The 13589-nt window shown below is 45.3% G+C and overlaps 1 protein-coding gene across 1 annotated transcript in view; it reads left to right on the top strand.

Moving 5' to 3' along the window:
- Positions 1 to 13589, top strand: part of LOC124001733 (dystrobrevin beta-like) — a 62292-nt gene that overhangs the window by 40094 nt on the left and 8609 nt on the right. Inside the window, 2 exon segments of the mRNA XM_046308757.1 lie at positions 8797 to 8871; positions 13436 to 13541. Of these exon segments, the coding sequence (XP_046164713.1) occupies positions 8797 to 8871; positions 13436 to 13541 (181 nt within the window).

Raw genomic sequence — 13589 nt, 5'->3', positions numbered from 1 at the left:
TTACATAGAGACAATTCTCTAAAAGGCGCTGTAGAACACGTCGAACGTGCTGAACATGAATCTCGAGTGACGGAGAAAAAATCAGGATATCGTCAAGATAGACAAAAACAAAGATGTTCAGCATGTCTCTCAGAACATCATTAACTAATGCCTGAAAAACAGCTGGCGCATTGGCGAGACCGAACGGCAGAACCCGGTACTCAAAATGCCCTAACGGAGTGTTAAACGCCGTTTTCCACTCGTCCCCCTCTCTGATGCGCACGAGATGGTAAGCGTTACGAAGGTCCAACTTAGTAAAGCACCTGGCTCCCTGCAGAATCTCGAAGGCTGATGACATAAGGGGAAGCGGATAACGATTCTTAACCGTTATGTCATTCAGCCCTCGATAATCCACGCAGGGGCGCAGAGTACCGTCCTTCTTCTTAACAAAAAGAACCCCGCCCGGCCGGAGAGGAAGAAGGCACTATGGTACCGGCGTCGAGAGACACAGACAAATAATCCTCGAGAGCCTTACGTTCGGGAGCCGACAGAGAGTATAGTCTACCCCGAGGAGGAGTGGTCCCCGGAAGGAGATCAATACTACAATCATACGACCGGTGAGGAGGAAGGGAGTTGGCTCGGGACCGACTGAAGACCGTGCGCAGATCATGATATTCCTCCGGCACTCCTGTCAAATCGCCAGGTTCCTCCTGAGAAGTAGGGACAGAAGAAACGGGAGGGATGGCAGACATTAAACACTTCACATGACAAGAAACGTTCCAGGATAGGATAGAATTACTAGACCAATTAATAGAAGGATTATGACATACTAGCCAGGGATGACCCAAAACAACAGGTGTAAACGGTGAACGGAAAATCAAAAAAGAAATAGTCTCACTGTGGTTACCAGATACTGTGAGGGTTAAAGGTAGTGTCTCAAATCTGATACTGGGAAGATGACTACCATCTAAGGCGAACATGGGCGTAGGCTTCTCTAACTCTCTGAAAGGAATGTCATGTTTCCGAACCCATGCTTCGTCCATGAAACAACCCTCAGCCCCAGAGTCTATCAAGGCACTACATGTAGCACCCGAACCGGTCCAGCGTAGATGGACCGACAAAGTAGTACAGGATTTTGATGGAGAGACTTGAGTAGTTGCGCTCACCTGTAGCCCTCCGCTTACAGATGAGCTCTGGCTTTTACTGGACATGAATGAACAAAATGTCCAGCAACTCCGCAATAGAGGCACAGGCGGTTGGTGATCCTCCGTTCCCTCTCCTTAGTCGAGATGCGAATCCCTCCCAGCTGCATGGGCTCAGTCTCTGAGCCAGAGGAGGGAGATGGTTGCGATGCGGAGCAGGGAAACACCGTTGATGCGAGCTCTCTTCCACGAGCCCGGTGACGAAGATCTACCCGTCGTTCTATGCGGATGGCGAGAGCAATCAAAGAGTCCACATCTGAAGGAACCTCCCGGGAGAGAATCTCATCCTTAACCACTGCGTGGAGTCCCTCCAGAAAACGAGCGAGCAGCGCCGGCTCGTTCCACTCACTAGAGGCAGCAAGAGTGCGAAACTCAATAGAATAATCCGTTATGGACCGTTCACCTTGGCATAAGGAAGCCAGGGCCCTAGAAGCCTCCCTACCAAAAACTGAACGGTCAAAAACCCGAATCATCTCCTCTTTAAAGTTCTGGAACTTGTTAGAGCAATCAGCCCTTGCCTCCCAGATAGCTGTGCCCCATTCTCGAGCCCGGCCAGTAAGGAGTGAAATGACGTAAGCAACCCGAGCTCTCTCTCTAGAGTATGTGTTGGGTTGGAGAGAGAACACAATCTCACACTGCGTGAGAAAGGAGCGGCACTCAGTGGGCTGCCCGGAGTAGCAAGGTGGGTTATTAACCCTAGGTTCTGGAGGCTCGGCAGGCCAGGAAGTAACAGGTGGCACGAGACGTAGACTCTGGAACTGTCCAGAGAGGTCGGAAACCTGAGCGGCCAGGTTCTCCACGGCATGGCGAGCAGCAGACAATTCCTGCTCGTGTCTGCCGAGCATGGCTCCTTGGATCTCGACGGCAGTGTAACGAGCGTCTGAAGTCGCTGGGTCCATTCCTTGGTCGGTTCCTTCTATCATGCAGGTGAAAGAGGACCCAAAAGCGACTTGGCGAAAACAGAGTCTTTAATCCAGTAAAGTAAATACAATCAAAAAACACAACTTTCACTCGAAATGACGAGGACAACTGGAGACTCGATCTTGAACAGCAGGTGAACAGCAGGTTGCCTCGGGAAGGCACTTGAACCAGACAGACTCAGACACCTGCTCACCACGCAGCATCTGAGGAAAACACGACACGACAGGGCGATACACAAACACAGCACGGTGAATTCTAGACAAGGAACCGACAGGGCAGAAACGAATAACAAGGAGAGAAATAGGGACTCTAATCAGGGAAAGGATCGGGAACAGGTGTGGGAAGACTAAATGATTGATTAGGGGAATAGGAACAGCTGGGAGCAGGAACGGAACGATAGAGAGAAGAGAGAGCGAGAGAGTGAGAGAGGGAGGGGGAGAGAGAGGGATAGAAAGAGGGAACGAACCTAATAAGACCAGCAGGGGGAAACGAACAGAATGGGAAGCACAGGGACAAGACATGATAATAAATGACAAAACATGACAACAATTCCTGGAAGCTGAAAATGTCCCAGTTCTTCCATGGCCTGCACACTCACCAGACATGTCACCCATTGAGCATGTTTGGGATGCTCTGGATCGACGTATACGACAGCGTGTTCCAGTTCACGCCATTAACCAGCAACTTCGCACAGCCATTGAGGAGGAGTGGGACAACATTCCACAGGCCACAATCAACAGCCTGATCAACTCTATGTGAAGGAGATGTGTCGTGCTGCATGAGGCAAATAGTGGAAGGTTTTTTATGGAGGGCATCTGTGACCAACAGATTCATATCTGCATTCCCAGTCATGTGAAATCCATAGATTAGGGCCTAATGAATTTATTTCAATTGACTGATTTCCTTATATGAACTGTAACTCAGTAAAATCTTTGAAATTGTTGCATGTTGTGTTATATATTTTTGTTCAGTATACATCAAATACATAGTTTCCATGTGTTTGATGCCATTCCATTTACTCTGTTCCAGCCATTATTATGAGCGTTCCTCCCCTCAGCAGACTGTTATGTATTGGGCCTTGGAGGACTTTGGATTTTTGAAACACCTGAAACAACTTTCTTATCCACCCTCCCCCCTCAATCTGCATGAATTACACATTCTGATTTGAATTACAGTAAAATCTCTCTCACACACACACACACACACACACACACACACACACACACACACACACACACACACACACACACACACACACACACACACACACACACACACACACACACACACACACACACACACACACACGCATCCCTCCCCCCACACACACAGACGGGGGCTTCATGCATCCATTATTTTAGAGGGTGCACAAAGTCCTCTTACGATAAAAACATATTTTCACAAGTGATAAATCACATGATTTCACATGTGAAATTTCCAAATGTTTTGCATATGTGAAATCACGTGAAACCATGTGATTTTGGAATACTTCACATATGATCTGGATTTTCACATGTGAAACCATGTCTTTTTTGGAACAAGTTTCACATCTGGATTTTCACATCAGTTTTTAGACATTTTTACAAATTAATAGAAGATGAAATGTCTTGAATCTATAAGTATTCTACCCCTTTGTTATGGCAAGCCTAAATACAGTAAGGAGTAATCCCTCAGTCAAGTAGTCAAGTAGTGAAGTGCAGTACCTTGGGGGTCACTGCGCTTTACATCGATAAAAACTGGAAACTGCATTCACACGCTCTGGCCGTAATGAAGACAGAAGAGGCACTATGCTGAAACTTGCACCGAGCATTTCACGGGTGTAGCAAAGCAGCGGAACATTGAAAACAAGGCTACCACACTTTGCACAGGCAGTGCATGGAACGTGATTACAGCTGCGAGACGTCTGCCTTTTGAACACCTGCCCCGCACCGCGCACAGTCTCCAAAGGTCCATCACAGTGTCCCTACAGAACAGCGGGTTCGACAATGCCCTAGGCAAATGCAGAGAAATTGTTGGGCATTTCAAACACAGCAAGTTGTAAATGGACAACAGCAAGTTGTAAATGGACAAAAGAAGGAGTCGCTTGCACAAGATGCCACAACAAGATGGAATTGCACTCTGCAACGCGTGTCCACAGAAACCAACAACCACTGACAGATGTGCTGTCCCAACAGAAAGCTAACGTCACCATGCCAACCACAGCTGAACTGGAGAAACTGCGGAAGCTGGAGGCACTACTGGAGCGCTGCAGGTAATCGTCTTGATCGCACTATTAGTGTTATAATACGATTGTGTATGTGTGAGAGAGAGATCGAGTCTGTGTGTGTAACACGTCTCTCACAATTGACTGAAGTGATTTTATATGATCTTCCACTGAAGGTACTCGACTGAACTTCTGGGAGGGGAGAAGTACATTGGTGGGGTTGCCTGCTTTGTGCCATCTCCTTTTGAGTGACGGAGAGCTCCGATGATGGCCCTGCCTACGTGGTAAGATTCAAGCTGACATTCACAACAGACCTGCAGAAACATAAGGAAAACACCAACCTCACATGGCTGAAGATCGGTTTAAGGACCTGAAGTGCCTTCCCAGACCTGAGAGGGGTGAGGTGTGGGCTTTGGTCAGCAACTTGCTGAAGGAAGAGCGGCCTGCACAGCAACCTGGTAAAGCAACAGAGTCCGAGCCACCAAAGAAAGAAGCTGCCCTCTTGATGAGTTCACCTGAGTCTGATGAAGAGGAGGAGTCCATTGAGAAATGTGTGTAGCGTTACAAAGCAGAGCCCAGCAACAACATGGAGGACTGTCCACTACAGTGGTGGTCACAGCATGCAGGGCCACACACCAGGCTGGCCTGCATTGCACGGAGGTACCTGGCAACGCCTGCCACGTCAGTACCTTGTGAGAGGTTGTTTTCACTCTCTGGGCATATCGTACAGAAGAAGAGAGCAGCTTTTTCATCTGAAAATGTCAACAGGCTTGTCTGTCTTTGTAACTGGCTCGGTGAAAGTAAGGAGGACAACTGAAGTGTACGGTCACAGGTTTATGTTCTGTGGAATTCATGACATTGTTGGACAGATTTATGCTTTTTGTTCTTTGTATCCATAGAGACCGTTTTCTTATAGCCAAACCTCCCATCGGTAATCGGGAGAACTGTCATTTGGAACGGCCGACGCTTTAACAGTGCGTGTCTGTGTGTCTCGGTTCATGTTATCACAATGTTGCTCTGCATGCGGTCACATGTTCTCACGTTAACGGCACGTACGATTAAGCCATCCCAAACCGTTGTAAGTCAAGTAATGAAATGGTACGGGGCATTTCAAATAAGTGGTACGCCGTTCAGCGAAAATATGACCTCATCTGTGATTTGAACTTACAACCTATGGACTTCAGGTCCCCTGAGATGTTTTTGCTGCGCCACAAAGTCTGCAGCTTCCCCTACACATTCATTAGCTATAATACAGCTCTGCTGCAGTTAGCAAAATAGTGCCAGCTGCACTGTTATTTTTAGTTATCAGTTATTCTGACTGTTCTCTTATCATCGATGACACTTATTTCAGCAATTTGTGGGTTTTCTGTGGTTGTCTAATGTTGGTGGGGCATATTATTCTGTTTTCGTATTGCCCCTGAATCACTATGATACATATAATCGTTTTTCTTGAGTGTATTTTTAACGAGGCTGAGATTTACTTTGAAGTCCAAAGTGTAGCAATACAGGTGAAATCAGGTATTGACACAGACATGGTGGCGTGGCAGGAAGATCAGAATGCTGTAAACCAAGAGGTTGTGAGTTCAGATCCCAGGTAAGGCCATGTTAATGTAGTAATTACTGTATAGATAAACATACATAATGTAGTCATGTATTTCAAAGTTTGTTAAATTAGTACATTGGAAACACTACGTTGAAAGTACTGTGTGTATCGTAATGTCAATTTTCTGTTTGCAGGGCATCGCTTGTGATATCGCGTCACATTTCTTTATCCACGTGTGAAAGATTGTGATCACGTGAAAATCTAGATGTGAAACTTCATGAAATGTCACATGTGAAGTGTTCCAAAAACACATGGCTTCACCTGATTTCACATGTGAAAATTCCGTTTCAAAATTTCACCTGATTTTCCATGTGATTGTTTTTGTATTTTTTGTAAGAGGAATTGTGTGTGTGTGTGTGTGAGAGAGAGAGAGAGAGAGAGGGATAAAGGCAGAGAGGCAGAGAGGGACAGAGATGGTGAGAGAGAGAGTGAGAGTCTGACTCTGCATTGTCATACAGTCATGTGACTGCTGGGTCTCCTTGGAGACAGCAGCAGAGTAGTTAGTTGAGATACTGGCTCAGTTGAGAGCAGAGCGGACCAGGGTATGCAGCTGGCTACAGCAGCACTTGGATGGTTGGATGTATTTGGTTAGCCGCTAGCCGGACAGGTGCTTTCTACCCTCTAAAGGAGGTAAGTGAGATCTCATAGCCTCTTATCTTTGTCTTGGTTTTCACTGAGTCAGTTATTATAGTATTAGATTCTACATGAAAGTGCACGCTGGCTTTTTCATACAGTTGGAGTTCCTCAGAAATATTTGATTAGGTCATCAGCATCTTACTAGAGACGTGTTTGTGTCCTGTCTTGCTCAGATGCTAAGACAGTGTAGAACATTCTAAAAGATAACTCTGCCCAGTGTCTATGTTCCCGATTTGAGCATGAAGACAGAAATATCAGTGATTTCTCTCGTCTTTTTCTTCTCGAAACGTGATCAAACATTCTATTTTTATTGTTTGAAGGATTGTATATGTGGAGCCAGTTTAAAAATAGTAGTTTAAAAACATGTTCCATGGTGTGCTTTCAAAGTATTAGCTTGACTCTGGGGAAATCTAATATTTGATCTTCATAGTAATGCAAATACGCTGGTGACCCCCCGAGTGCATACTCATGAGTAGTACAGTGATCTCTATGAACACAGTGAGTTATTTTGAGAAATATTGATGAATACTGATACAGTATAATGGTTATTCCCTTGCGTTCATAGAGATTAGATGGCACTTATTTTCCCTACCTTTCATTGGTGTACTGTCATGTGAGTACACAAACTAATGATCAGTTAAAGAACAGTGAACTGTCTGTGTAAACATACTAGTATTACTTCACTGACAGTTACTGTTATGGAAACTCTTTTACGCAATGGAAAGTCTTATTTCTAGAAATGGTTCACTTCCATGAAGGTCAAACATTCTTTGAACATATTCTGGAGAAACGTATGCTAAATTATTCTCGGTACGTCAGTACTCATGGCTGTTTAAATTGTTGGAGGCTTGCTGCTGATTAATGGCGAAGCTACAACGAGAGGTGTAGAGATAACGGATGAGAGATAGAGAAAGTGATATGGAGAGAGATAAGAAATAGTGAGAGTAAACATACAGTGTTCTTTTTTGATCATTTTTATACATTGGAGTGTGAAAAGAGAGAGGCTACACTACAGTATTTTAGGAAGAACGCATGAGAGGTAGCAAATTACTTTGCAACTGTTATTTTTCCATACATGGAATGAGAGAAAGACAGATCAAGAGAGAAACAGACCAACACTACTTTAGAACTGTCATTTCTCCATACATGGGACTTACACATCTTACATTTGAGCTCTTATCCAGAGCGACTTACAGGAGCAATTAGGGTTAAGTGCCTTGCTCAAGGGCACATCAACAGATATTTTACCTAGTCAGCTCAGGGATTCAAACCAACGACCTTTCGGTGACTGGCCCAATGCTCTTAACCACTAGGCTACCTGCTGCCCTGGAGTCTGAACTTGAAGAGTTATTTTGTCCGAGCAGCAGACTCTGCATCTGAAATGGCACCCTATTTCCTATATAGTACACTACTTTGGGCACTGATCGAAGGTAGTGCACTATATAGAGAATACGATGCCATTTCAGGACACACCCAGAGTGAGCCAATGAGTCAGGAGAATCTAGCCAAACAGAGAGAGCCCCAGCCAGCCAGCAAGCGAGCACAGGACTGCGGTGCTGATATGAAAGCCAGATGGACTTAATAGTCTTTGTTTACTCTCCCAAATTACCTTCTGTAGTGCAATGTCACCTTTCTTTTCCCAGTTCCTCACCAACCACAGACTTCTAGTTTAATTAGATTCCCTGTCTGCTTTTGTTCCTCTTGTACGGTTTTAATGGGTTTTAAGCTAATCAAAATGCCAAATCTATTATTCTTTCATACAGACCATGACAAATGAACTCACATATACTGTACAGCCCAATCAGTAGCGATCTTCTACATACAGTACAGTTGTTCCCTATTTGATAATGATAATCCCCAAACACGAAAGGTTGCATCCATTGATTGTAGTCTACAGACATGATTGCTTATTCATGAATATTACAGTCATTTACATGTTCATTCAAATGCCCTCTCTCCTCCCCTGTAGGGACAGAATCCTCAGATCCTCCTTAGTGTATAATAGTATACGTACATGAAGTATATTTCTCCTACAGTGTAGCAATAAAGTCCTGTCATCTTGTGTTTTACTGTAGCAATGTTTCTACGTACTGTCCAGTAGTTTTGTATGACGATTGCTTACAGTCACCATTGCACATTCATGATTCCTACAGTATTGTAATGCAAATGTCCTCTCTCCCACCCCAGAGTCAGTGTATAAGTCTCTTTCACAGTGTAGCAATAAAGTGGTATAATCTTGTGTTTTACTGTAGTCAGCCGAAGCCAGTGGCCAACAATATGAACAACACAATGCTCATGTCGTCTGGGGCACCTACTCCTACTAAAAGGTGAGTTCTTCAGCACTGGCTTTGAATTGCTCCAATTACCTATCATGCCTAACCTATTTCCAGAATTCCTTGCAGAGCATAGACCATTGTTGACCAACTGCTTCTGTCCCCTTATGTCCTGTGCCCTTAAAGATGTCGCCAAGTCCATCCACGTCTTCCCCTTGGAATCATTCCTGAGAAAACACATTATTCGTTAGCTACTTTAGTGGCCCTGATCATAAACTCTTGATTGAAGTGACATGTATACATGGGTTCCCATCGCGTCTGCTATGTCATTAGAAGTGGAAGAGATGAGTGTGTGTGTGTGTGTGTGTGTGTGTGTGTGTGTGTGTGTGTGTGTGTGTGTGTGTGTGTGTGTGTGTGTGTGTGTGTGTGTGTGTGTGTGTGTGTGTGTGTGTGTGTGTGTGTGTGTGTGTGTGTGTGTGTGTTTCTGTGTGTGTGTGTGTGTGTTTCTGTGTGTGTGTTTCTGTGTGTGTGCAGTACTGTGATGTAATCAGGCATTGGCAGAAGCTCCGGGCGATTGAGAGGCAAGATTCAGAACACATTCTCCTCCAGGAGGTCACGCGCACGCGCTCACACACTTATATTGCCAAAAGCTGCATATCAACAGAACAGAGAAATCCATTCTGATGTTTGGCGAAATTGGTTCCAGATTGCTCAAAGTTAAGTGCCAATGTGGATGCAAAGAGATGGTTAAGGTAGAGAGTTTGCTCTCTCATTATCAGATCAGAGGAAAGGTGTGTGTGTGTGTGTGTGTGTGTGTGTGTGTGTGTGTGTGTGTGTGTGTGTGTGTGTGTGTGTGTGTGTGTGTGTGCGTGCGTGCGTGCGTGCGTGCGTGCGTGCGTGCGTGCTAAGGTCTTGTTTGCGCGGCAGCAAGCCAGCCTGTTCCCTCTCAAATCCTTGTAGCCTGGCGTCTGACTGTGTGAGCTGACACACTGTCACATTTGGTTTTTAAATATTAATCCATGTAATTATTACTGTGTTCTGCTTGGCTTCTTCTGATGTGAAGGGTCTGGGAGTCAAAGATGTCACTACAGCTGAATAACAGGACTCTCTGCCTTAGCTCACTGGCGCTTAGCTGAATGCACCAACAACAAAAAAGAAGCTTTACGTTTATTTTCCGAATGTTTTAATAAATACATTGAAGATCTTACTCACCACAGCTCTCTCATTAACAATAGCACGGTGAAAACAGTACGTAGAGTATCAACCACTGTTTTGTGTCTCAGTTGAGTATTTTTTATTTTTTATTCCAGATTCCAGTCGATGAGGTTATCTTGTCCATTTTCCTTTTATTCAGAGATGTTTTATTGTAAGCTTAGTCCATCATAAGGTTGCAAAATTCTGGGTACGTTCAATAAATTCCATGGTTTTCCTGAAATGCCAGTTGGAGGATTCCCGGAGTCAGGAAGGAATAAGCAGGAAATCCGGAATCCTCCAACCAGGATTTCTGGAAAACCAGGGAATTTACTGAATTTCCATCAAGAATGGGTATTGTTGTAGATTTTGTTTGTAGAGGCCTAACCTTCTATTCCAGTTTTGCACTGGAACCCATCTGGTCCTCTCTGTCTGCTGACAAAGCATCTTTTCACTTCTCCAGCCTCTCTCAAACAGATTGCTCAGCGCTGCTCTTCCAAGGACCAACCCACCGACCGACAACCCACAATTTATGACCTAATACTCAGCACCAGAAAATACAAACAATTTACTTTTCATTTGGAGTTAACTGACTATTGACCGAAACGCCACCAGATATGAAATCACAGACTCAACTGGTAGGCAGACTGAATGTTATTAACGAGGGGTGTCAATATTGTTGCCATCGTACTCAAGTCGAGAACAGTATCTTTTACAGTATTTTCCACCTGAAAGTTGACATTGATTGCATTGTAATAACATACATGTGTGTAAGAGAGAGACAGATGGAGGGATAGCCCTTTGATTGACAGCCCTGTGATTGTGTTGATAAACAGATTCTGAGTGTACGGTATATGAGCAGCCGTGTTGTTATGCGGTAGGGCCTAACAACAACAACAACACTGCTTTATTGTCCAATGGGAAAGGTGTATGCTGAGACTCAAAGCAGTGCAGAATCAGTCACAGAGCAGTGTTCCTACATTATACCGATTTTGAGCATGTTGTGCGTCAAATGGCATAAGCTCATTTGAACCTAGTACAGACAGAAGGGCATTGGTGACCGGCTGCTCACAGAGGATCAACAAGCCGTTTACACACAGTCTTGTCTGCTAGAATTCTCCCAGATCCACAGTATATGTGTTGTCTTGCCAACTCCAATGGTCATTGTCATGCCAAGTTAGCATGAAAATGACATAGGAGTTGGCAGGACAGCACAGTGGATTTGGGACCAGGCCATGAAAACAACCAACACAAACAGATCTGGGACCAGGCTAGCAGACAAGGTCGTCTGCGACCATAAGAGTTGGCTGTACAGCGCAAACAGATCTGGGACCAGGCTAGCAGACAAGGTCGTCTGCGACCATAAGAGTTGGCTGTACAGCGCAAACAGATCTGGGACCAGGCTAGCAGACAAGGTCGTCTGGGCGACCATAAGAGTTGGCTGTACAGCGCAAACAGATCTGGGACCAGGCTAGCAGACAAGGTCGTCTGCGACCATAAGAGTTGGCTGTACAGCGCAAACAGATCTGGGACCAGGCTAGCAGACAAGGTCGTCTGCGACCATAAGAGTTGGCTGTACAGCGCAAACAGATCTGGGACCAGGCTAGCAGACAAGGTCGTCTGCGACCATAAGAGTTGGCTGTACAGCGCAAACAGATCTGGGACCAGGCTAGCGGACAAGGTCGTCTGCGACCATAAGAGTTGGCTGTACAGCGCAAACAGATCTGGGACCAGGCTAGGGGACAAGGTCGTCTGCGACCATAAGAGTTGGCTGTACAGTGCAAACAGATCTGGGACCAGGCTAGCAGACAAGGTCATCTGCGACCATAAGAGTTGGCTGTACAGCGCAAACAGATCTGGGACCAGGCTAGCAGACAAGGTCATCTGCGACCATAAGAGTTGGCTGTACAGTGCAAACAGATCTGGGACCATGCTATTGTCTGCATTGACTGGTTCAAGGAAACTCTGTCTCTGATGAAGCAGAGGCAGTAAGACACGACCTGGTCGGAGTGGTCTTGTCGATTACTGGAGAGGAACAGCTAACAGCCCAACTCTGACTGAGCCAGTGTGGTTATCTTTCTCTTTTCCACTCTGATGTACACAAATGTATTATTTAAACCCTGCAACTGACCTCTCAGATCTCAATCTAGAGTTAAGACGCAGGATATAAAGCCATAGTTGGTTTCTAACAGGACTGACCTCTCAGACTTCTCGGCCGTTTTCCTTGACGCAAAAAGATCGGTAGTGACAGTCCTTAAACATGCACTCCATGAGACGGTGGAATGTACTGGGGGTATAGTCATGGGTGTGTAGTCATGGGTGTGTAGTCATGGGGGTATAGTCATGGGTGTGTAGTCATGGGTGTGTAGTCATGGGTGTGTAGTCATGGGTGTGTAGTCATGGGTGTGTAGTCATGGGTGTGTAGTCATGGGTGTGTAGTCATGGGTGTGTAGTCATGGGTGTGTAGTCATGGGTGTGTAGTCATGGGTCGCACGTCAGCCAAGCTAAAAAACAAACGGCATCCAATTTATTTCAAGCTGGGTTTTAACTGGACTGACCTCTCAAACTCAATCTAGACTGTGTTATAACTGTTAGACAGTGGATAAAAAGCTGAAGTTGATATGAAGCTGTAGTTGAGGTTTTACAGATGCAATTTCTTTACATCCAGATTGTTGTTTAATGGTCTTAATCATGAGGGAGAGGGAGGGGGGGGTCATTGCAGACCACTCATAGAGAGGGGATAGCATATGTCCAATCATCTGTTCAGACCATATGCCTCGATGAAAATCAAAGTCACACACATATTTGACTTTTCCGGGTAAATGGTTTTGGAATGAGCAGCTGTGATGGAATCTGACATTTGTGGCCTGTTGCTGTATTGGGATTTGTGTTGTCTCCCTGGAAACCCAGGATAATCAGACCTTTTTCACACAAGTTCTTAATGATCAGACCACAGTGATGGCATAAGTTATAGGGATGGCAGGTAGCCTAGCGGTTGGAGTGGTGGGTCAGTAACCGAAAGGTTGTTAGTTCAAGTCCCTGAGCTGACAAGATACAAAGAATATATGCTGATGTGCCCTTGAGCAAGGCATTTCACTTAATTGCTTCAGGGTTGTTGTTGATAATGGAAGGCTGAGACCCCACTCTCCGAGAGGGGTCCAGTTTACACATGCCTATAAAATAGGGCAAATATAAACACCCACCAAATGAATTTATGATTATATCCATGGCACTTACATGCCATTATTATTCCACATTTAAAATGTATGAAACATTATTGCTCTATGATCTCTATCCCTCACTCCTTCTATCCCTCCTCCCTCCCCCTTCCCCCTCTCTCTCTCTCTCTCTCTCTCTCTCTCTCTCTCTCTCTCTCTCTCTCTCTCTCTCTCTCTCTCTCTCTCTCTCTCTCTCTCTCTCTCTCCAGTGTCTTGGAGAGTCCCAGCAGGCTAGACGAGGAGCATCGTCTGATTGCTCGCTACGCAGCGCGCCTGGCAGCTGAGGCAGGCAACTCCACAGTGAGTAGCTCCACAGTGAGTAGTGTGTGTGTGTGTGTGTGTGCGTGCGTGCGTGCGTGCGTG

Source organism: Oncorhynchus gorbuscha, linkage group LG17 (genome assembly GCF_021184085.1).
Source record: "Oncorhynchus gorbuscha isolate QuinsamMale2020 ecotype Even-year linkage group LG17, OgorEven_v1.0, whole genome shotgun sequence".
NCBI classification, from domain to species: Eukaryota; Metazoa; Chordata; class Actinopteri; order Salmoniformes; family Salmonidae; genus Oncorhynchus; species Oncorhynchus gorbuscha.
This window is presented reverse-complemented; position numbering and strand designations above follow the sequence as displayed.